The sequence below is a fragment of the Panthera leo genome, chromosome C1 (genome assembly GCF_018350215.1).
Source record: "Panthera leo isolate Ple1 chromosome C1, P.leo_Ple1_pat1.1, whole genome shotgun sequence".
NCBI classification, from domain to species: domain Eukaryota; kingdom Metazoa; phylum Chordata; class Mammalia; order Carnivora; family Felidae; genus Panthera; species Panthera leo.
This window is the reverse complement of record NC_056686.1, coordinates 37071357-37095182: the sequence shown is the minus strand read 5'-3', so window position 1 is coordinate 37095182 and position 23826 is coordinate 37071357. Positions and strand designations below refer to the sequence as shown.

The following is a 23826-nucleotide window of genomic DNA, read 5'->3' as shown; positions in this document are numbered from 1 at the left end:
TTACAGAGAGGTGAAGAGGACCTGACTCTGTGGCCACCAGGCAGAGTCTGTGGGGCTATTGACTGCCCAAGTGGGCCAGGCCCTTGGGGATCGTTTGGACTAGTGTCTCCATCTTCAGATAGGAAGACTGAGGCCCAGAGAGGAAGAGTCTTCCCAGGGCCACACATCCCATGGACAATGACAATAGTGGCAGGCAGGGCAAGACTAGACTTCCTGCCTCCCAGGACACCTTCTGCCCACCTCAGGGAAGAGACCATGTTCTCACCATTCCGCCCATTCCACTATTTGCTTTCTCTGCCCCTATTGTACTCACCTTTCTGTCCTGGCTGCCATTGTGTTTTTAACCATTCGGTTTTGCACTTTTTGTTTCTATCTATCATCTGCTTCCATCTTCCTTTCGTCTGGCTAAATTGTCCCCAGCACCCAGAAGTCTGTCCTGACTCTGTGGGGTTTCCCTTCCCTCTGTGCTCACTTGTCTGCTTCCCCAATCAAACATGAGCTCCCTGAGGGCAAGACCATGCCTGGTTGGTCTATTGGCCTCCAGTGCCCCATGGCAGACCTGGCATGGGATCCTTTCAACATTGACTGAATGAAGAGGTTCCCACGTATGGAAACTCCTAGCTCAGTGTTGAGGCCAGCATGGAACGAGAGGGTGAGTGGGATAGGTGTGAGGCTGGGTCATCCCTACAAAGATGCCTCCTGCAATGTTCTCCCCCACCCCACCCCCACCCCAGCCCAAAACCACAGCTCTGGGCTGGTTGAGGCAGATGGACAGCTCTGCTCTTGGGGCTGCTTCTGTTGGTGGGGAGGCGGGGTGTGAGCTTTCTGGGGCTGGGCCCCAGTGGCCTGGTTATCATACTGGACCTGGGTGGGGCGAGGTGTGGCTGATGAAGATCAGGAGGCTGTTTATCCCTGTGCTCATAGCAGCCCTGCCCCCTTCTCTACGTGCAAAACAACTAACGGTGCTCTCTCTGGCCCTATGGCTGATGTGAGCCAGGCCAGCACATCTGACCAATGTGCTGAGGACAGGCCATGGTGCTGGGCCATCATGAGTCAGAGTGAAAGGAGTAAGTCAGGACACCCAGAGCATCCTCTCTGTTGTCCAGAGAAGGAAATGAGGCTTAGAGAGGGGATGGGGTTTTACCAGTTACTCAGGATTTGAATTCAGGTCTGAGTCCAAAGCCAGTGTTCACTGCCCTTCAAGAGAGGAAGAAGAAATAGTCCCTAAGTAGTTGGTGTTTTTAGAGCAGACAGGCCCGTGCTGTGCTGTGGAATCTGCCCAGAACCATGAGCAATTGGTGGGGGCACTGGAGAGCTTGCCTATAGCAACAGGCTCAGCTTGAGGACAGGCAGTAAGGACAGTCGATGTGGTATCAGTTCAGGAAGGGAGAGGCCAGGACATGGGTGGGATTGAGCAAGAAAGGCAGAAAGAGAGGCGCTTTGTGGGCCACAGAAGGAGCCTAGGCTTGGGGTCAGACTTATCTGGGTTTAAGTTTCAGGACTACCACTGATTGTACTGCTGTGTGACTTTGGGTAAATCACTTACCCTTTCTGAGCTTCAGTTTCCTCATCTGTTAAGTAAAGATATTAGTTCCCATCTTACAGGGCTGGCATGGGATTTCAAAATAATCTATATAAAGTGCTTGTGTTTTATAGAAAGAGCCATTGTTATTGCTAGCAATGGGTTTGGGACAGGGCTATACCTGGGAACAGCAGAAGAGAGAAAGAGGACAGAGAGGGAAGTGGGAACACTAATCATTCACAGCAGCAGGAACTTCTCTGGACCTGCTGCATGCTGGGCGATGCTGGGCGATGCTGGGGGGCCAGCAAGGGACTTTCCCTGTCCCCTTGTCCGAAAGGGGCACGAAGGCTGGCTGGAAGCTAGGTGGAGGGGAACAGATCCAGAACATTACAACCCCAGAGGAAAGTGTTGTGAGAGAGAGAGAGGCCCGAGGGCTGAGGGAAGTCTGGCTCTGGCCCTGCAGGCCCAGGGTAAATGTTTGCTGAATTGAAAAGAGCCTGGGGAGGAGGCTGGAGAAGGCTTCCTGAAGAAGGTACCATTTCCCGCCCGCCAGGTGCCTTTGCAGGGAGGCACAGCCTGTCCTGAGCTCCAGCATCTTCTCTTAATGGCAGATGCAAGTTGCTCCGGGGATGTTGGTCCTCCCTCCTGGGTGCCCTACTCCTGCCAGGCCACCTGGGGTCAGGCAGGGCTGGGCTGCTAGAGCTACCTGATGCCCACTGTGACATTCCCTCTGGCTCCTCCTTTCTCTCGCCACTCACTTGGTCTGAGCCCTGCCTCCCTCCCCAGCTCCTGGCCTTCTCTGTCCACACAATAACAGGATGTGATCCGTTCAAGAGAGGAAGTGGGGAGGACGGGCAGTGCTGATAGCGCATTTCTGACTCTCTGACTCTCCACTCCACACCTCCCCTCCCCTCCTCCCCTCCGGGCTGCCTTCCATGAGGCTGCCTCCTCCCCAAGGCCCTGCCTACTTTGAGAGGGATGAGTTTGGGGTCTTCCGGCTTCTCAGGCCTGTGTAAGCCTATGGAAAGGTACACGCTGGCCCACTGTAAGGCCTGCTCTTCAGGCTCCGGCTTTGCTGACCTGCAGACAATTGTCTGAGACACTGAGACTCAGGGAGGCTTGCCTGACAAGTTTTGGACTCCAGGGTATTTTCTGGAGCAGCTGGAGCATGAGGGTGGGCAGGTGAGTCCCTCTGCCTCCAGGTCAGCGGGGCTCCACCCACACACCTGTTTCCTTGTGGGCCTGATCCAAGGCAGTGGGGTGATAGAATCAATCAAAAGGGCCTCGTCAAGCACTGACTGTGCTCTGCCTTGCACAGTGTGGGATAGGCTGCACAGATGGGGAAACTGAGGCTCTGAGGGGCAAAGGGACTTGTTTAAACAGCATGAGCTAGGAGATAAGTTGGAACCAGAGTCCAGATCTCTTAACTCCCAACCTGGAGCTGTCTCATGCCTTTAGGCCGGCACTGTCTGATACAGCTTTGTGTGATGATGGCCATGTTCTGTGTCTGCCCGGCGCAATATGATAGCCGCTGAGCACATGCCGCTATCACTCGAAATGCCGCACTCGAAATGTGGCTAGTGTGACTGAGTAACTGAATTTTTAAGTTTGTTTAATTTGAATTAACATAAGTTTAGACCTGTTAATATGCCAGTCCCCCAGGAAAGAGCAGATTTTCACCGAGAGAGGCAGAGGGACCCCAGCCCCAGACCTGGGAAGCTCAGGAAGAGGAAGTGGGTCACTGAAGGTTAGCCTCACCCACCTGTGCTCAGTGTCTACAGTTTATAGCAAAGGGTGAGGCTTTTGACTCTGCTATCGCACTCTGACTCCTCCCAACAACCCAATGCAAGAGGACAGTCACTCCTCATTTTACAGATGAGGAAACACAGAGGTCAGAGAGGTTAAATGATTTGTCCAAGGTCAAGTGGCTAAGACACAAGCCCAGCTGGGATTCTGACCCTGGCTGTTTGGGGAGCCAGTTCGCTCACCCCACTACAGGTGAACCCCTGAATACAGCTGGGATCACTGCAGAGAGGCACCACCCAGTCCCAGGCCATTAGGATGGGACTACTTGGAGTGGAAATCGGAGCGCTCCCCCCTACATTGTGGGAAGGGAGGTTTGGTTATGTTATTCTGTGAGCTCCCTAATTTGGGGAGACGTGATCTCTCCTGACTCAGCTTCATTGATGCAGATGGTGGTTTGAAGATAATGTCCCCTCTCCCTAGGCAACCCCCAACCCCTTGCCATCCCATAACTAGGCCCCACAAAAGACCCCTGCCTTTCTGAGACCCAGTGGACCTACGGGACCAGGGTGAAAAACTCTTTCCCACCCCATGCCTGGTGACAGCTCAGCCAGCTGCGACCTGGGAGCCCAGGGTCCTTCGCCCTTCCCAGCTTACCCTCTGCAGCCTGGGACCTGTGGTGCTCCTGGGTCCCAGGCTCTGCAGGATCTCGGGAGGCTGGGCCTTCTGCCCTCTGGCCGTTCCCACACACGCTGGCCTTGGTTCCTTCCCTCGTGCTCCGCCCCTCTCTCCAGCAGTCCCCAGGGCACTGCGCTTTCAATGGGCTATCGGGCTTCCCCATCACTCTCACGCCCCTCTCCATTACCCCTGAATAGGTGGGATCCAGACAGACACAGGCACTCCCAGCCCCAAGCCCCCAGGCAATCTCGTCCAGGACCGCCTGAGACCTCAGATCTCTGCTGCAGGCTACCTGCCCGACCAGGCTGGAGACTTATTAAAGTCCTGGGAAGCTGAGTGTCTGTCATGTCTGTTTTCTGGCAATGGCATGTTCTAAAGCATCTCTCTGAAGTGGCTGCCCCGGTCTAGGATGCTAGGATTTGACCCTGAGCCTAATGACAGGTCTCTAAGACCCCAGGAGTCATCATTCAGGACTCGTCTGCTTCTCTGCTTCCATTTGGCTCTTTGGCAGTCCCAGCAGATTCTGTGGGGCGATGCAAGGAAAGGCTGATGGGGCTGGCAGGACAGGGCCGTGGTTGCCTGGCGTGGTTAGTTTCTGAGGGGGGGGGCAGGGTTGCCCACAGGCCCCTTCAGGGTCCACATCTGCTTGGTTGGGGCCTAGCCAAAGCTGGGCTGGCCTGCCCAGTTGCCAGGCGGGCAGGCTTTCTGTATGATGCTAATGAGGGCTGTGGCAGGCCAGGAGGGGGAGGCACAGCTTTTGTCCTGCACTTGTCCTTGCTGGAGGGTCCTCAGAGAGAGACAAGGGGCCTCCTCACACCCAAGTGGCTGTGATTAGCCTGCCGTCACTCACTTTGATGGCTCTGAGTGCTCTGGGGATGTGGACAGTTTCAGGGAGGGAAGGGGGGAACAAGCATGGTCCAGGAAGTGTCCTAAAAAAATCAGGCCAGCTCAAGACTGGAGTGGAAAGTGCTGTGCCCTCCTCTGCCCTCCATCCTCCCTTAAGGGCCTATTGAGCTCCCCACGTGTTTCATGTGCACTGTCTCTTAGTTCCCACCTTTGAGCCTTTCCCTGGCTCAGGTGCCTGCCCTGAATGCCCCACGACAGGTGCACTCCTGTGTGTTCAACTACCTCAGATGCTCCGATGCTGCATCTGCTGGATCCGTGCCCCCCCTCCCTGCCCCTGCCCCCGCATCCCCCTGCTGAGGGCTGGGGCCTTCCTTACTTCTGAACTCAGAGCCCCTTGATCCATACCTGGTGCCGCTTGCCACCTGCCCTGGATTGAGTCCCGGCCTCATCTCCCTATCCATGAGTTGGCCAGTGCTGGGACAGGGTGTCCCTGGTCACTGGCGGCTCCGTCATGCCCAGAGTGTGTGGGTGCACATAGGTGCTCGGTAAATATTTACTGAATTATTTCATCAGGTCCTCGTGGTGTGTGGGCACAAATGGGTCATTACGTTCATTTCGTTAAGAGCATTTCCAAATCTATGTGAAAATAGGATAATATAATAAATGGCATGCATCCATCACCAGCCTCAACAATCAGCCACGTGGGTAATCTTGTTTCATCTATACCTCCATCCTTCCCCATACTCCCTGTCTTCACAATGGATTATCATGAAGCACATCCCAAACATCATGTTATTTCATCTGTATATTCAGTTAAAATCTTTGTTAGTTCTTACAATTAAAAATATTCACTGAACACCCACTCTGACTGTGTGCTATGCTCTGGTAAATTCCTACTCATCCTTCAAAGCTCAATTCAATGGACACCTCTTCCTAGAAGTCTTCCCTGATCTTTCCTTCCCCTTTGGGGACTTTAATAGTGCCTTCTCCGAGGTTCCAATTGTATGCCTCCTTCACGGCACTCATGGCTTTTTAGTAATTGATTTGTTTTTAACATGAGGAGGAAGTATAATGTAATACTTGAGAGCTTTAGAATCAAATAAATGTGGATTCAAATTCTGGATCCACTTACTTTCTGAGTTTAATTTCTCTGAAATTGTCTATGGTATTGTCTATGGTAAAATGGGGATATAGCACTCACGATATTGTGAGGATTAAATGGGCTGTGAGTCCGCAGCACCTAGCACAGTGCTTTGGCGCATAGTAAGCATGCCTTCAAAAAGTGGTAGCATTTCTGGTGTTACAGGTGTCTCTGGACTGAGCTGCAGGGCAGGCCCCAGATGCTTCCTATGTGTGTCCTGGCACCTGGAGGGCCTCTCTGGAAGAGCATGATGGGGGCAGGCTCCCATTAGCCAGAAAATAGACAGACTGGGCTCGGCCATAACGTCCTAATGCCCCTGCCTGGCCAGGGACAGATACTTTGGCAAAGAGAGGCTCTGGGTTAACTCTGCGCTATGTAAGGGCACTAGTAAAAATTTGGAAAAGTGACTTAATTTTGCCTTTTAATGCAGGTTTATTTTGTTTATTAAAAATTTTTAAATGTTTATTTATTATTTTGGAGAGCGAGAGAGATGGAGCATGAGTGGGGGAGGGGCAGAGAGAGAGGGAGACACAGAATCTGAAGCAGGCTCCAGGCTCTGAGCTGTCAGCACAGAGCCTGTTGTGGGGCTCGAACTCACAGACCGTGAGATCATGACTCGAGCTGAAGTCAGCAGCCCAACTGACTGAGCCACCCAGGCACGCCTATTTTATTTATTTTTAAACTACGAGCTTTTTTTTCCCCCCCCTCTCTCCCAACAAACATTTCTTGTTATAGAAACTCTGGAAAGAACAGAAAGAGAGGTAAACAAAACAAAACAAAAATCATAAACTCGGCCTAGTTCACCAATGAATGTTTCGTTGTATTTCCTCTCTTTAAAAAAAAATCTGTATTTGGGGGCACCTGGCTGGCTCAGTCAGAGGAGTGTGAGACTCTTGATCTCAGGGTTGTGAGTTTGAGCCTCACGTTGGTTGTAGAGATTACTTAAAAATAAAATCTTTAAAAAATATATATATATTTTTCCCCAACCATGAAATTATGATTGCATTATGTTTAACTTCTGTGTGAAGCTGCAGGCTTTTAAAGTAATTTTCATTTCGAAGGCCAGAGTCTGACTTTCAGACCAAAGCTCCAGATGTGAAATGTGCAGATGGTTTGAGTGTGGCTTCTTCTACATTGACTTAGAGGTGGTGAACATGTGGCCAACAGAATGTGCCCATAATGCCTCTTACTGCCCTGCTGGGGTTTCTGTTCAGAAAAAGGACTGGTTTGGGACAGGGCAGTATAGCTCAAACACTGGACGTTGTGTTTAGATCTGGGTGCTCCTAACATTATCAAGTATCTCCTTTTACCAGGTGTTCAGATGCCTTACTCTCTGACCAATCCAGTGCAGCAACAGAGGCTGAGAAACAGAGGCTCAGAGAAGTGGGGAGTGGTGCCCGGGTCACACAACTTGTGCTGGGTGAGGGTCTCGATGCTTAGCTCATTCCTCCTGGGCCCCAGAGACGTCAGCATTGAGTCCACTCACTCCTCCCTGCCCCTTCCTGTACGCTACCTCTCTCTGCAAGCTCACAGCTCCAACTTGCACACCTCTAGTGATGGGGAGCTCATCACTTTATAGGGGCTTCTTCGCTATCACTAGATACTCAAGACAGGCTTTGTCTCGGTGAACCAAAAACAGTCTCTCTGTGACTCTTCTCATCCCCAGCTCCATGCTCAGAGGGCACAGAGGATGATTTTTCTCTGGTCAAGGACAGCCCTGCAGATAACTGGAGACGGAGACTCCTGAGAGTGCTCCTTTTCAGGCTGAAAATCTTAGCTTCTCCAAATATTTCATAGACTAATGGCAAAATTGATAACCAGGGAAGAAAACAGTTTTTGTTAGGGTGAAATAAAATCAGTTACATGACTCCAAAGGTCCTGAAATGTGGAGTGCACCTGATGCCTGTAATTTGATCCTAAGTGGTGTAAAGGTGATATGTGTTCCTTCTTCATTTTCCTTTTGATTCAGATGGAGATCCACTCCCCATCCATTCACACAGGCATTTCTTATCCCTCCCTATTCCAGCCACATCAGCCCTGCCAAGGCCTCAGTTACCATCCGTAAGCTGCTGAATTCTAAGCTACCACTTCTGGCTCAGATGTCTCTCACACACCGAGCTGCATCCTGAGATGTGCCCTGGGTGCCGTGAACTCAGATCACCTGCCCTGGGACCCAGCATTTGGCTCATTGCTTTTTGCTTGTCTCATTCATTAGCCCTTGAGTGCCAGACACTCTGGAGAGTTTTGTTGAATGAATACAGGCTCTCTCCTCACCAGCCCCCCCACCCCCGCCCCAACCTGCTGCTCTTCTAGTATTCTTAGAACCAACATCCAAGTGTTGTCTAAGATGGGGGACTAGGTGCAACTTGACTCTACTCTTCTGAGTCCTTCACTCCTCACATCCAGGGAGTCACCTTAGCCTGCCGGCTCTCCCCATTGAGTTGCTCTCCCACCCTCCCGCTTCGCTCCACGTGCTGTCCTAACTCCAGCTGTGCCTCTTGTCTCCTGGGTCCCTCCCCCACCCCCAGCCCACTCACTGGCTCACTGTTCACTGCATTGTCTATCGAACCCATTCTTCCAGCTGTGGTTGGAAAGACCTCGCTGAAATGCAAGACTGCCCGTGCCACGTCCTTGCCTAAAATACTATAATGGTGTGGCTTTACCTGTAAGGGAAAGATCGAATCTCTTCACAGGTCCTGCAAGGCCATCAGGACCCCTTTCCGGATCACCTTCTGCTCTCTCAACAGGCTGATGCCCCGATGGCTCCCCCTGCCTGCAAGCTTTCCTGTCTGCTCTTCCCCAGCCTGGAAGTAGCTCTTGCCTATGACTTCCCAAGCCCGGCACTTCAGATCTTCTCTCCCTGTGTCCGGGGGATCCCTCCATCGCTGCCTGACAGCTCCCAAATACACATTTCCAGCCTGGACCACGCCTCCTAACTCCAGACCCACATACCCATCTCCAGACAAAACATGTGAATCCTGCCCCTGTTGAACCTTCCCCATCTCAGTCTGTGGTAGTTGAACAGGCTCGAAACCTTGAAACCATCCTTGGCTTCTCCTTTCCCCCACATTCCGAATCATGTTGGCTTTACCCTCAAAATGTATCTAGATTCAAATCACGTATCCCTGGTGCCATGGCTGCTGCCTTGACCCAAGCCGCTGTTATCCCTTGCCTGTAGTATTGTGGTGGCCTCCTAACTAGTCTCACTGCTTTGTTTCTGCTTTTCTTGCCTTCTGGGATCTTTCCTCAACAAAGCAGCAGCATCATGTCTTCTGTGCTCAGACCCTCCAATAGCCTCTTCACTCCATCTGATTCAAAGCTGAAGCCTTTACAGTCACTCACAAAAGACTCCATGTGAGTGGGTCTCACGCAGCCTTTCCAACCTCCTCTCCTGCATTCACTTCTTTATTAGTCACACAGATGCTTTCCTCATGCCCCTTCCTCAGGACCTTTGCACTTGCTGTTTATTCTCCTTGCCTGCCACCCTCTCCCCTCTGACAGCTGAACATCTTGCTTCCTCAACTCAGCTCTGTTCAAATGTTCCCTCTTAGAGGAGCCTTCCCTGATGAATCTATGTAAAATAGCACATAGCATCCTATTCTCCTGATCCTGTCTTGTCTTTCCCATATAGCCATATGACCTATTGTATCTATTTATTTGTTTCCTGGATAACCCCTCTAGAATGTAAGCTCTCTAAGAAGAGGGACTTCTTTTTGATCATTGCTGTATCCTTGGCATCTCGAAGAGTGCCTGGTCCACAGGAGGCATTCAGTAAATATTTGTTGAATGAATGAATAAATGAATGAATGAATTTTAGACTTAATATTACCCTTTCTTGATTTCCTACCGTAGAGGGCATCCCCATTTATATACTCTTGGCACTCTTCGTCTCCTTTAAAATATTTGGTGCAATTAGGTTACAGTTGACCCTTGAGCAGATGGGGGTTAGACACTGACCCCCCCAAAAGTCACAAATCCACACATAACTTTTGACTCCCCCCAAAACTTAACTACTAATAGCCTACTGTTGACCAGTAGCCTTACTGATAACATGAACAGTTGACACACATATTTTGTATATGTATTATATCCTGTACTCTTATAATAAAGTAAGCTAGATAAAAGAAAATGTTATTAAGAAAATAATAAATCATAAAGAAAATGCATTTACAGTGCTGTACAACATTTATTGAAAAAAAAAATCCACATGTAAGTGGACCCAAGCAGCTCAAACCCACGTTATTCAAGGGTCAACTGTAATCAGATAGTTAATTAGATAATTGTATAAGCCCTATCTTGCTCACTACTGTATTTCCAGCCCCATGGTAGACATTAAATATGTTGAGCAAATGAATGAAAGCAAGCCATTTGGGAATGCCACTTGGGAAACTGACCAATACATAGGTGCTTGACAGAGGGACTGAGCTCTGGGCTACACATAGGGATGCCTAGGGTTTAGCCCTATCTCTCCTACTAACTTACTGTGTGACCTTCAGTTAGTGACTGTCCCTTTCTGAGTCACAACTTCCCCAGCTGAAAATGAGGAACAAGGTCACACCATTCAGGATGAGCATGTAGGCCAGGGCAGATTGTGATTCTAGACACTAGCAACCCCAGCATGGCTCCACTGCTGGCCTGCAGCCCTGGGCAGGGGAGCAGGGCTGTGCTGGAACCACTGGCAAAGGATTTGGCCTTGGGACCTCTGCTGGCAGGCTGGGCTTTTGGCACAGGGCCAGCCCTTTAGTTTCTTGGCTGAGAGAATAGGCAGCAGGAGGGGGTGATTGATCTTCCCCAACTGGGAGGTCCTGGTCATAAATCTCACCAGCCCAGTGGGGTCGCCTAGGACCCAGGAGTCACAGCCAGTACATTCCTTGGCTTGGCTGCCTCCACGCTGGTGCTTTTTGCCCCTTCCAGCTCCCAGGCATGGGGTGCTCTATGAGGGTGAGCACCCATTCACTCTGACCATGGCCTCCAGCCCTGAGCCCCAGAAAGCCCCTGTCCAGAAAGTGCCAATCTTTCTTCAGGTCTGACCTTGAGATCACATGGCACTGCTTTGAACAGACCTGCCCTAGGCTCCTGTGAGTCACGACTCCTTAACCTCTTTGGTGCCGTGAAACCCTTGAGAGGTCTGGTGCAGCCTGTGGACTGAAATGTGTAAAATAAAAGGAAACCAGGGTGCCTGAGTGGCTCAGTCGGTTGAGTGTCCGGCTTCGGCTCAGGTCATGATCTCGAGGTCTATGAGTTTGAGCCCCGCGTCAGGCTCTGCACTGACAGCTCGGAGCCTGGAGCCTGTTTTGGATTCTGTGTCCCCCCTCTCTCTCTGCCCCTCCCCCACTCATGCTCTGTCTCTCTCTGTCTCAGAAAAAAACATTAAAAAAATTTTAAAAAAAGGAAACCAATCATGTCGAAATGTAGTTGTTAGAATATTAAAAATATAAGTTTGCAAAAGAGTAACTTACTTATAGTTTGATAATGTATTAGACAATAAGATCTAGTGGCAGTCAGTCCAATGACTGATATACTTCGAATAGTGATGAGCATAAGGGAAATATCCAGATATCTGCAACAATGGCATGTGGTAATATGGAAATATCACAGACGGACTGTGCTTTGTTACCTTCATTCTTTTGTTCTTTTTAAGAATTTTTTACCTTTAGGGAATCTCATCACCCAACATGGGGCTCAAACTCACAACTCTGAGATTAAGAGTCACATACTGTACTAAACCAGCCAGGAGCCCCTGTTGCCTTCATTCTTCTTCTTCTTCTTTTTTTTAATGTTTGTTTTGGAGAGAGAGAGAGAGAGAGGAGAGAGAGAGAGAGAGAGAGAGAGAGAGAGAGAGAATGAGCCAGAGAGGTGCAGAGAGAGAGAGTGACAGAGGATCCAAAGCAGGCTCCATGCTGACAGCAGAGAGCCCAATGTGGGGCTCGAACTCACGAACTGTGAGATCATGACCTGAGCCGAAGTCCAACGCTCAGCCGACTGAGCCACCTGGCACCCCCAAAGTTTGCATATTATCTTAAGAGCAGATACCCTTCACCAATGTGTCTCCATGCTTGTCCTCTCTCTGCTCTCAGCTCTCTCCTCTCTTTGGGGCTGCCTTTCTGCTTGGTCCAATGATTCAGCTAACCTTTTTCCTTCCTAGCATCACCTCCTCCAGGATGCCTTCCTTAACAATTTAGTGGTCTGTGCTTCTCTACGGCACAGCCCTGAGCATGCCATGGGCACTGTTCCCAGCTTGGCTGACTGTTTACATGTCAGTGTCCACCCTCCCTTCCTCCAAACCACCCCCGAAAGGGGGCGGAAGCGAGGGGGCCGAAAGGAGGGGAAATTGCAGAATCTTCCCTGGCAAACTGGCCCCCTCCCTGTCCTTACCAACCTGGCGTGGATTGGAGCTGGACTCTGCCACCTGCTGGCAACAACTGCAATGGCAGGCGGGATGGCTGGAAAGTCTAGGCCCACTTCGATGTTTCTAAAGGGTGAATCACACAAGGCGTTGCTGGATGCTAGATGGAAGACTGGTCCAAGGGGCCTGATGATTCATGGTGGCAGAGCTGGGCTGGGACCCCGAGGGAGGAACTGAGTGTTGATGGAGCAGCAGCTCAGAGATGAGGACACAGGGTCCAGTCCTGTGGAGTTGCTGAGGCCTGAGTCTAGATCTTGGGGCCACACCAGACCAGCAGGGGGACCAATTTGTTACCATGGGGACCCAGGGCTGTGTCCATGCAGCTGGGGAGATGATCCCCCCTCAGCTGGATGAGGACACCCAGACAGCAGAGACCAGCCTCAAAGCCAAATGTCCACCCACGCCCCCCTCTTCCGGAACAACTTGTTTTGCTCTAAAGCTTGGGACTTTGACCTGGGAGGTGTGTTTTCCTCCCGTTGGTCACCTGATGTCCTTCCTGCTCATCCCCTTCCCCCCCCACCCAAAAACAGGGCCCTGGGAGTCCTTGTCCTTTCCTGGATTCTTTAGGGAAGGGGGGATGCTTGGGTGAGGGAAGCAGGACATGAGACCTGGGGACCAATGGGAGAAGCTGGGCTCCTTTTGGGGGAAACTCCTTGAGGCGGGGGGGCCCTACATACAGTGACTTCCCTGCCCGGGTCTTACTGGCTTTCCCCTTCCTGGATTTCTGGGACATCTCACTCTTCTGAGATTTCTTCCTCCTGCTCTAACCTTCCTTTTTACAGACCCTTATCACTGGGGCTGTGTCCTGGTCCCTGGCTTCTCTCCTTTCCCCTGCACACACACACACACACACACACACACACACCACATACACATATACACATAACATATATTTGCCACACACCGCACACATACATACACACCCCACAAACACCACACACACACCCATACACCGCACACAAACACACATACATATACACCACACGCATACATGCACTTCACACACCATACAAACACTACACACACACACACCCCTACACACCACACACATACAGACACACCACACACACTGCACGCACACACACACCACATGCACACATACATATACACCACACACATACCACACGCACTCGTGCACACGCACCACACACACATACACACCACACACACACACACCACATACGCCACACACTCATACACAACACACATCCACACACACATCCACACACCACACACATTTATATCACACACACCATACACACCACACACACACACACACACACACACACGCACACACACCCTGGGGTGACCATATGTTCTTGTGCCTCAGTTACCAATGCTGTGCCACACATGGCTCCCAGATCTAGCTCTCTATGCCAGACTCAAGATCCTGCTGCCTTCTGGATGTTTCCTTATGGAGGATCCACAGGCACCACAAGCACAATACATCTGAGCCTGCAGCCCATCATCCCCCCACCTCTTCTGAAACTTGCTAGGGTCTCTGAGACACCAGGCATCACCCTGGGCAAATCCTTGTCCCTCACCGGCCACCCCCAGCTAGTCATGTGTTCAGAAGCCACGCCCTATCCACGCCATCTCCTAGAGGGCTCAGATGCACCGAGGCTGCCCTGGTGCAGCCCGGGCCCTGGGTGTGTGGCCATCCAGCAGCCCTTTCTCCCCTTTCTCCAGCCCTTGCACACCCTTTCAGACTCTACCCCCCCGGGGCCAGAGAAGTTTTCTCAAATGCAGATCTGGCCACATGACTCCTCTGCTTAAAACTCTCCAAGAAAATATCCTGATGTTTATTAAATTCAACCCCATTCCTTGCATACCGATCAGTGATTCCCTAGCTATTCATTAACACGAATGGTGACTACTCCAGCCAAACTTTGTGCCAGAAGATTCTGAGGACTCCAAGTTGGGGTTAGGGAGGGAGAACAGGACATATATGGATGTATCACTCAAGTCCGAGCTGAATTCCCTCAGACCACCTGCATCACCCCATCTTTGGATGATGGTGGTACCTGCTGTGCTTGAATGTGTAGACACAGGAAGTAGGGATGTGGCAGAACACGTGACTGCTGCCCCTGGCAGAACCATCTTGCTATAGAAAGGATTGCCCATGAGGTCCTGTGAGCAGCGGCTTGGTGGCTTCTGGGCAGGGAGACTGTGGAGGGCCTTCTGGGGACACTCCCTCTGAGGCATTGCCCTGGTGTGCTGGGTCCTCCGTTCTTGGTGTCTGTGGAGTGAGACTCTCAGCATCTCTGGCTTCCTGTACTCCTGGGGAGGGGTAAGGCAAGGAGACCCAGCATGACCTTTGGTCCCGGGCCTGGACAGGTACTTGGGTCATTCTTAGTTCCTTAGCTGGAGGGTCAGACGGACTCCACGTGACCCTGCGGTTTGAGTGCCCAGGGCTTCCGGGCCTTCTATTGGATCTTTCCACTTGGGGGTGTCCTTTCTTTGCCTCCATGGCAGGGCTGTGTTCACCCGCTAGTCTCCCTGTGTTGGGTGGGGGGTGGGTCAGAAGGTGTGTATACAGGCCTCTGACCGAGCCTTGACCTTGTCACAGGGAGGTTCCACCCAGCTTCCAGGTACCACATGTGGGGCCAAGAGGAAAGCTGAACTGGGCCAGGGCAGCTGGGTTGGGTAGGGAAGGCTGGGGACTGGGACATTCAGACCCACTGTCATGGTCCCCATGGAGGAGGGTGGATTATAGAGCTACTGAGCTAGGCCAGGGATGGAGGGACAGAAGCCAAGGCTGAGTCCCAAGACTGGAGCCCCTTGGTCTGGTTGGGTTGAGTAGAGACAGGTGAGGGGGAGAACAGGAAATAGACCAGGCTGAGGGGGAGGGTCAGCTTTGACCTTTCCCTAGCCACTGGGGTTTTCCCCAAGCTCCTGCTGAGCAGCCAGACAACAGATTTCTTAATCCCACTGTCAGCCTTCCAAGATGCCCCGCCCGCAGGAGCAGTAATGTGTCACTCCTTTCCCCAGAGCCCAGCCCTGCTGCCAGGAAGGGGGAAAGCAGACACAAAAACTGGGGAGGCCGGGGGCTTGGAGGTGAGGCACCAACTCTCTTCCTGTCTCCCTGGTCCTCAGACCTGCTTTCTTACCCAGCCTCTGAAAGATGACCTCGAATGCCAGCTTGAGTGGGCAGGGCACCGGCCAGGGGAGGCCAGGCCTGGAAGCTCATTACCATGGGAGGGAGGGCGGTTTCTCTCCACCTCCTCTCCTTCCTCCCTCGCCGCCTTCCTTACTTGTGCCTCTTCTCCAGGGCCAGACTAAGCCTGGGCTGATCTCAGGCAGACACGGACAGACTCCACGGCAGCTCCAGGAGCCCAGATACCAGCAGCCAGAGAGAAGGCCCAGAAGCTTCCTGCAGCCATGTCGGCCCTCATCCTGCTCATTCTGGGCCTGTTCACGGCAGTGCCACCCGCCAGCTGTCAGCAAGGTAGCGCGGGACTGGGCCTGCCGTGGTGGTTGTGGCGAGGAGGGCTGGGCTGGGTGGTGGAAACCCAGGGGAGGATGGGGTGGTCCTCTGGCCTCCCTCACCACCCTGGACACATACAGTTGGGAAGGAGAAGCAGGGATTGGGCTCACTGGAGGAACCTCCAAAGGCAGAGATCTCTGAGCAAGGCTGTCTGGGACTTGTTTTCCACGAGTGAGGAATGCAGGGCGGGGAGGGTGTGGAGGGGACTAGAGACCTAGAGGAATTGAGACCCAAGATCTAGAAGCAGGAATTGCCTTAGAGATGGCAGGGTCCTGAGGACAGGGGGTCAGGGGCTACAAGGAAGGAGGGAGGGGCCCAAGCAACCCCCAAACGGCAGGCTTGTTCCAGGGGAGGGGCAGTGTTGTCTGGGGCCTGCTTCCTGGGCTTGGGAAGAAGACAGTGCCCCAGTGTGGCCCCCACCGCGTACCTGAGATTTGTCCAGCTCTGCCTATGTCTTGTAGCCTGGAGAAAATCACTGGCCCTCTTTGAGACTCAGTTTTCTCATCCATAAAACGAGGACTGTAAACTTGCCCTGCCTACTTCCCAGGGCTGCTGCCAGGGCTGGGGTGCAGGAAAGTTTCACACCTGTGAGGAGCCACACCCTGAGATCTGGAAGTGTGGGGGACTCAGCAGGTGGGATTTGGGTCCATAGAGGACCGGCAAAGATGTTTCCAGAGTACCCCTCCCTTGCAGGAGCCCTGAGCTCGCATGCACGTCTACTTCCCTTCTGCCTTGCAGTCTTGGCAGCCCTCTAAGAAACAAGATCAGAGGGGTCGAGTAACTTGTGTGAATCACACAGCAGAGCAAGAAGGGATGTAGCCAGGGTGCAGGAGCTCCTGGCTCCAAGGGCCCAGACCAGGTTTGCCACTCACCGCTGACAAAATCCAAAGGCAGAGAGACGAGTGGTGGGGAAACAGGAAAGGGATTTATTTCAGTGAGGCCGACACCAGGAAGACGGTGGACCAGAGTCTCAAAGACTATCCCTAAAGTGGAGAAAAGACTTCCAGGTTTATGTAAGGAAAATGTGGGTACCTGCAGGTGGGCAGTGAAGGTCATGTCTTTGTCTTGGGGTCAATCACAGAGGTCTTGCTGGCTCAGGGCAGTCCTGATTGCTTGAGAGGGTAATTTTGGTTTCCTTTGGAGACGCTTTGCCCTCAGGGTATTTTGCCTGACTTGAGAGATAAGCTGGAAAGAAGAACTTAATCAAAGTGAAAGTTTGAGGTCGAAAGGGAGGATGGTTGAGTCCTCCTACGGGGACAGAACTCAGATCACCTCTGTCTCCAGGTTCTGACCTTTGTGCTATATGTTCACTTCAGAGCCACCTGGAAGGAGAAGCAGGGACCGGAGTTCCCTGTGTGTCTGGAGGGAGTTGGCTGAAGGGTCTGGAGGAGGCAGTGAGGGGCCTCCCAGGGCTTGAGGCCTAGTCACTGACCTGAGGAACCATTGTTTCTTGGGCAAACAATGAAGCCAAAGCACTGCTTTTTGGCAAGTATGGAAGTCAAGATAACCACACTGACCTGGCGACAGGCCAGAGAGTTCCCAGATCCCTCCCTTGTCCCCAGTACCTACTAGGCTCAGAGAGGAGGCAGGGCCTTCGCTGCAGCAGGAGAGCTTTAAGGTAGACTCAAGGAAGGACTTTTGAGTGAGAGTGAGGCAGAGTGAGGTTTTTGATGCCCAGCCTGGGCCCCTCAAAGTACAGGATGACACTGGGGATGCATGTGTTTTAGCCTGGAGGCAAGACCCTTCAGGAGCCTCCTGCTGGCCTCTGTCCCCTCCTGAGACCTGCCTGCGACTGCATGTCTGTCCTCTGCAGGGTCAAGCTCCCTCAGGCTCATGGAACACAGTCATGCCTGGGGGAGGGGAGAGCCCTTTGGGGCAGCCAGTGACTGAGGGCAGAGATTCTGGGAAACCATGAGGGTTAAAGGTGGTGTCGAAGGTCAAGGGTCAAAAGATAGAGAAGGTGGGGGGCACCTGGGTGACTCAGTCGGTTAAGCATCCGACTTCAGTTCAGGTCATGATCTCACGGTTCAAGACTTCGAGTCCCACATCAGGCTCTCTGCTGCCAACACAGAGCCTGCTTCAGATCCTCTATATCCTTCTTTCTCTTCCCCTCCCTGCTCATGTTCATTCTCTTTCTCTCTCAAAAATAAATATAAAAAAAATTAAAAAGAAGAAAAAAAAGTAGATGGATGGGGCCTCAACCTGGTCTCTGGCCTAGTCCCAGAGGCATCCCGCTGGAGAAGACAGAAGGGGAGAAGCTTTTGAAACTTTCTACCTGGGCCCCACGACCTGGAGGAGAACTTGCCCTTCTGCCTTGCCTTTCCAAAGGTGTTCTGTCCCCGCCATCTCTCAGGCACCCCGGCACCCCTGGCTGAGCAGTCTTGCCTGTCCCACACTCCCACCCCCTACCTAGTATCAGAGCAAAGTCATTACAGAACAGGATCTTCCAGATGCCAGACCCGCCCTCTCACAGGGAGATGGGGAGATACCCTCAGCTGGCAAGGCCCAGGCCGGCCATCCAGAGGGCTGCTCTTTGGTCCTTGGGGTCCAGACACTTGTAGGGCATCCTGCATGTGACTCACATGGAGGGATAGGTGGAGGCTCTGGGCTGTCCCTCCTTGGCTCCTCATTTCTTCTTTGAATTCTTATTTTCCAACTATCGTCCCGTTTTTTTTGTTTTAAAGTTTATTTATTTATTTTGAGACAGAGAGAGACAGAGAGAGAGAGAGAGAGAGAGAGAGAGAAAGAAAGAGAATCCCAAGCAGGCTCTGCACTGTCAGCGCAGAGCCTGATGTCCACGCAGAGCTCATTACCTGAGCTGAAGTGGGAAGCTTAACTGATAGCCATTCAGGTGCCCCGCCACCACTGCCCGCCCCCCCCCCCCCCCCCCCCCCCCCCCGCCATCATCCCTTACTTTAGCTCAGTGGGGTCAGGTTGGTCCTCCTTGCCAGCCCTGCTGCCTCAGAATGTCTCTTCTGGTCCTGGCAGCAGGCTGATGGCCTGTGACACAGGCTTTAGCCTTTGCTCCCCTCCCTCTGCCCCCCCTCCATTCTGCACTTGCAGCCCCCACTGCTGCCGAGCCTGCTGCAGCATCCCTGCTCCCCTCTTTCCAGGCCTGGGGAACCTGCAGCCCTGGATGCAGGGCTTAATCGCTGTGGCTGTGTTCCTGGTCCTGGTCGCAATTGCCTTTGCTGTCAACCACTTCTGGTGCCAGGAAGAGCCGTGAGTGCTGCGGGGGTGCTGGGGTCTGGGCTGGGCAGGCAGGGCAGGCCCCAGGACCACCGCTACTGCTCTAGTAGTGGTGAGGAGGGCCTCGGAGACCCGGAGCCTGTCCTGTCACTGTGCGGAAGTGACACTGAGGCCCAAGTTCTCTAGGACTGGCGCTCGGGCTCGCCGGCCCCCAGACACGGCTCTGTTGGCCTCCACGGTTCTGCGAGCTTTGGGGACAATGTCTTCTCTTCTCAAGGTCTCAGTGTTTCTATCTGTAGAGTCAGGACACTGGCTTAGCCTGTGATGGGGGTTGTGAAAATCTCTGGGAAGAAAGGCTCCATCTTTCTTCAGGGTCAGGTGCTGTGCCATGTGCAGGGGTACAGGGGGGCAGTGGGACAGACAGACACAACCCCTGAACTCTCAGGCTCCCAGACCGGAAGACAAGGAGTGATCCCAGTGCAAGTACCAATGGTAAAAGGGAGAGCAGACTGCAGTGCTGGGCCTGCCCTGGTCTGGGGGGCCGGGGATGGTAGTCCAAGAAGGCTTCCAATTGCATGTTTATTCTGAAGCCTAAAGAATGCAGAGGAGCGACTCTCAGGATAGAGTAGCACGGGAAGAGCATTGCAGCTGATGGAAGAGGGCATCGAGGCCACCAGGGGTCCAAAGTGCAGGACACTGAGGTCGAGGGGGGTGGGCTGAAATCCAATCACTCTGTGCTGGCCGATCCTGGAATAAGGCTGCACCTGCCAGTAGCTCCCACGGAGGGGCCTGGTGCCAGGGTGCTAGCCAAGGAAGGCCCTGTGCAGCCCACTGCAGGAACACAAGCAGTCATGCGTAGAGAGAAGGATGGGAGGCCTGAGATAGACTGGCAAGGTAGGCAGGGCCCGGGCCTGGCAGACCCTCGTACACCTATACCCCAGACTGTGGGCTTTATCTTTCGTGCAGTAGGAATCCGGTGAGAGCTTGCACGCTGGTCCTGGGATGAGAGTTGGCCTGAGCACAGCCACTCTGGCTGCCCTGTGGTGCATGCGTGGGGTAGGGGCCAGTCTGCAGGTGAGAAGGGCAGGGCGGGGGGCTGAGCATGAGGTCAGGAGAGAGTCTGGACTCTGGAGGGAGCAGAGGGGATAGAGAGGCGCCATGTCTGACGGTTGTCTAGGGGTCTGGTCCCCAGAAGTTGGTGGATGGGGACGGCAGGGGGCAGGAGGAAGGAAGGACAAGGATGCGTCCAGGCTTCAGATAGTACCACTTATGGAGACGGAGCATAAGAGGCAGATCTGGGGGCAGCTGCTGAGTTTAATTTGAGACATACTAAGTTTGAGGTGCCTGTGGGGTGTCCAAGGAAGGACAAGCAGCAGTAAGAGTCCCCGTGACCCATGTAAGAATAGTTTCAGGTAGGCAGGAGCAGAGGCCACAGTCACTGGGTTTAAACTGGAATAAGAGGCCAGGAACTTTTTGTCAGCAATGTTATTTTTTTTTTCAAATGATCCAAGCTCTGCCTTCAGTGGAAGTTGACCATGTCTGTACCTAATTCCCTGGGGAAAGCCCTGTGGAAATCTGGGCAGACACTAAATCCTGTTGGGTCTTGAGCTGAGGCCAGAAGGAAAATTGCACAAAGTGTGAGGCCTTAGATACATCTTTTGCAAATCTTGGACTGGGACCTGAGGCCCCCACCTTGGAGCAGGGAGAAGGGTGGGAAGGCCCATGGAGTGGGGCCAGAATCAGGCCACTGGCAGGGCCCCTACTGGAGACAAGGGCTTCTGCCCAGGGCCAGCCACTGCTCTTGGACTCGTGAGAACCAGAGCCTAGAAAGGCCTGATTAGGCAAGGGGGAGGAGGGAGAACAAAGAGGGTAGGGACCTAGGGAGCCCTACTGATGAGCCCCATCCATAGGGAGCCCATGAACACAGTCATGACCGTTGGAAACAAGGCAGATGGAATCCTGGTAGGAACGGACGGAAGGTACTCCTCGATGGCGGCCAGCTTCAGGTGAGATGATGGTACAGGGTAACCACCCTGTGCTCCAGAAGGACCAGATGCTTCTGAGGGGTGGGAGGGGGCTAGAAGGTGGGAGGGCAGGGAAGGAGGAGGACACATGTGGGGAAGGGCTCAGTGAAGAGAGGAGCTCAGGGAGGTGGCAATGGGGGCTTTGTGAGGGTGCAGGACTCCTTGGGGACCTGAGGCTCAGCTGGGGAGAGGGCCCAGTAAGGGGGTAGGGACGGGTAGGGGGAGCAGCTCACAGGCGGACTGGGATTCATAGGGAGGAGTGCAGTGGGGGAAGTTGACTCTGAAGGGATGAGTCGGGGGCACTCAATGTGGAGAGAGGGGTGAGTAGGGGAGGCAGCTCAGTATGGAGGTGGACTCCATGAGGGGGTTGCTCAGTGGGGGCCCAGTGGGGGAGGGGCTCAGTGTAGGAGAGAGATGGGGCTCAGGGAGGGGTGCTGAGAGGCCTCCAGTCTCAGGTGCACCTGGGACCAGATGTGGGCAGGGGAACCCTTTCTGGCACTCAAGGATTATTTATTCTGGAAGATACTGCTGTCACCAGTGCAGGATAAGGCAGGTAGAGGGGATGGGATGGAATGGGTGGTGACCCCTGTCATCCTCTTTCAGGTCCAACGAGCACGAGAATGCCTATGAGAATATCCCTGAGGAGGAGGGCAGGGTCCGAAGCACCCCCATGTGACCCCCGCTTGCCTGTGGGCCCCAGCCGTGAGCCCAGGTGCCTGTGATGGATGCCCAGATCACCACTCAAGCCGCTCCTTCTCTGTGTAGGAATCTACAGTAAGGGGCCGACTCTTCCAACCCCACACTGCCCACCTTCTCTGGAGTGGTCACCAGCCAAAGTCGAAGCTCAGGCTGTATCCAGGTTGGGGCTCAGCTATGGCTCTGGGGGGTTTCCTAGGAGGTCTCCTACCCAATTCAATTCAGAAGACCCTTCTGAAGAGGACAGTCAACTCATCACCTACTGCCTTGCCTCATACTGTCTTCCTCTAACCTTGGAAATGCCTCTTATTTCTGTGAAATAAAGATGTTTCGTATTTCCAGGCCTGATGCTCCCAGGGCTCAGAAAGAGCCCCTCAGGTTTACAGCCAGGCCCAGTCTTGCTTTCTGAATCATGACAATCACCTTCCAAAGCCACTGTCATGGTGACTTTGGAGGATTATCCAGGAAGCCCTCTCTGAGAGGCCCATGGAGCTAGGAAGCTCAGCCACTCTACCCCTTGTAGAGACCCTCCTGCCAGCACCCCTCCCCTGACCTGCTCTTAACGACTGTGATTCTGGGCCCTTCTTGGTGCAGCAGCATTCCCCTTCCCTATCCTATCTTCCATGTGGCCTGATTGCTGGCGGTTCACTCATCCCTCATCCAGCCAGCTCTAGCAAGCTCCAAGAGTCTTGGGCTAGGACTCAGGAAGCCCAGCTTTGAGTGCCTGTCCCCTGCCGGCTTACTATGTGACTTTGGGAGAGCTATAGTCCTCTCTGAGCTCAGCTTCCCCTCTGGGGACAGTTTGGCCAGTCTTACCACAGAGCTGGAGTAGAATCATCCTCACAAGTGCCACTGACTCCTAGTTCTGGGTGGGGGTGGAGTCAGGGAACTGGGTCCCCAGGAGAATGAAGCAGGAGGGAGGCAAGGGAGGAGGCGTACTTAGCAGGCTGGCTGACCCTGGAGGCCCCTCATCCCTGTGACTGTCATTCTTATGGGAACAGGCAGAGTTGGGGGCAGGTGGGTGACAACCTGAGACCCATCCAGGAGCACTCCCAGATCTAGAGGAGTGGGGCTAGAGGGTAGGAGGCAGTCCACCTTGTCTCAAAGATCTCCCTCTGCCAGCTGTCTCAACCCATCACAGCCCCCTAGCTTCACCATTTCAGCCATTGCCTTGCTGTTCAAAGGCTTCAGCCAGATACTCAGGGAGAGATCCATCTGAAATCTGAATTAGCCTTTCTCACCACACGGAGGTCTAGTTTGCAGCCTGCAGCAGTGGGAAGAGCCCTGAGCAGAGGGACGGCAGGCCTACCCTTGCCTGCTGTGTGACTCAGGACAAGTTGCCTTCCTTCTCTGAGCTGAAGCTCAGAGAATTGTGGCTGTGCTCATGTAGACAGATGCCTTCTTACCCACCTCTGTCAGTTTAAACTCTGCATATTCCTTTTTCTTGGCCCTGCCAAGGTTCTTTTTTGTCTAGGAAGTCCTCCCTGACTAGATCAGAGGGCAGAACCAGGGGGGGGCAGCCAGACCAGCCTATTCCTGAAGGAGAGATGGAGGTTACTTGAGGGCCTCTGCTAAGGCACAAACACCCCCTTCTTCCTTTCTAGCCTCCTTGGTCTGAACCTTTTGGCTGCCTGCATTCTTCTGGCAGGAAGCTCCGTTCCTTCCCCGCCCCCGCCCCTTGTCCCTGAGGGGTGGAGGTGGGTTCAGAACTGGCCCCACAAGCACCCGGCCAATGCTCAGCAAGTGAAGCCCCGCCCCTCTCACCTGTGAGGCTTCCCAGCAGGAGCCCGTGGCAGTTGGGCCGTCGCTGTCCTGCCAGGTTCCTGGGGCAGGCCACCCTCTCCCTGCCTTGGCCTCTTTGGGAGGCTCCCTAGCCCCCTCTCCATGGTGGAAGGACCAGGATGGTAGGAACCCTGGGGTCCTTGCAGGTGTCGCGCTGGCACTGACCTTCCCCCACCCCATGTTTTTGCCCTGGCAGAGGGCAGGGGGCATGGGGCTGCCGGCCCCAGAGCCCCCAGTCCTTATCGCCGGTTCCCACCTGCCAGCCTGGCCAGATGAGGGAGGGAAAGGAGGCTGGGCCCGGGCCAGGGCGGT

General features: G+C 53.4%; 1 protein-coding gene across 2 annotated transcripts; it reads left to right on the top strand.

Moving 5' to 3' along the window:
* The first annotated feature begins 15304 nt into the window (after nucleotides 1–15304).
* PDZK1IP1 (PDZK1 interacting protein 1) lies at nucleotides 15305–22075 on the top strand. Of its 2 annotated transcripts, XM_042953016.1 has the most exons (5): nucleotides 15305–15393; nucleotides 15608–15784; nucleotides 18937–19045; nucleotides 20923–21018; nucleotides 21640–22075. In XM_042953016.1, exons 2-5 carry the CDS (start codon nucleotides 15718–15720, stop codon nucleotides 21710–21712), a joined length of 345 nt encoding a protein of 114 aa, XP_042808950.1. In that variant the 5' UTR covers nucleotides 15305–15393; nucleotides 15608–15717; the 3' UTR covers nucleotides 21713–22075. The 2 variants fall into 2 exon arrangements, with proteins under 2 accessions (XP_042808950.1, XP_042808949.1); XM_042953015.1 differs by lacking the exon at nucleotides 15305–15393 and having other exon boundaries at nucleotides 15556–15784.
* The last annotated feature ends 1751 nt before the right edge of the window (nucleotides 22076–23826 follow it).

Coding starts and splice junctions, on each gene's coding strand:
- PDZK1IP1 (XM_042953016.1), top strand. CDS start 15,718: ATGTCGGCCCTCATCCTGCTCATTCTGGGCCTGTTCACGGCAGTGCCA. Junction 19,046..20,922: donor TTCTGGTGCCAGGAAGAGCC/GTGAGTGCTGCG, acceptor CCCCATCCATAG/GGAGCCCATGAACACAGTCA. Junction 21,019..21,639: donor TCGATGGCGGCCAGCTTCAG/GTGAGATGATGG, acceptor ATCCTCTTTCAG/GTCCAACGAGCACGAGAATG.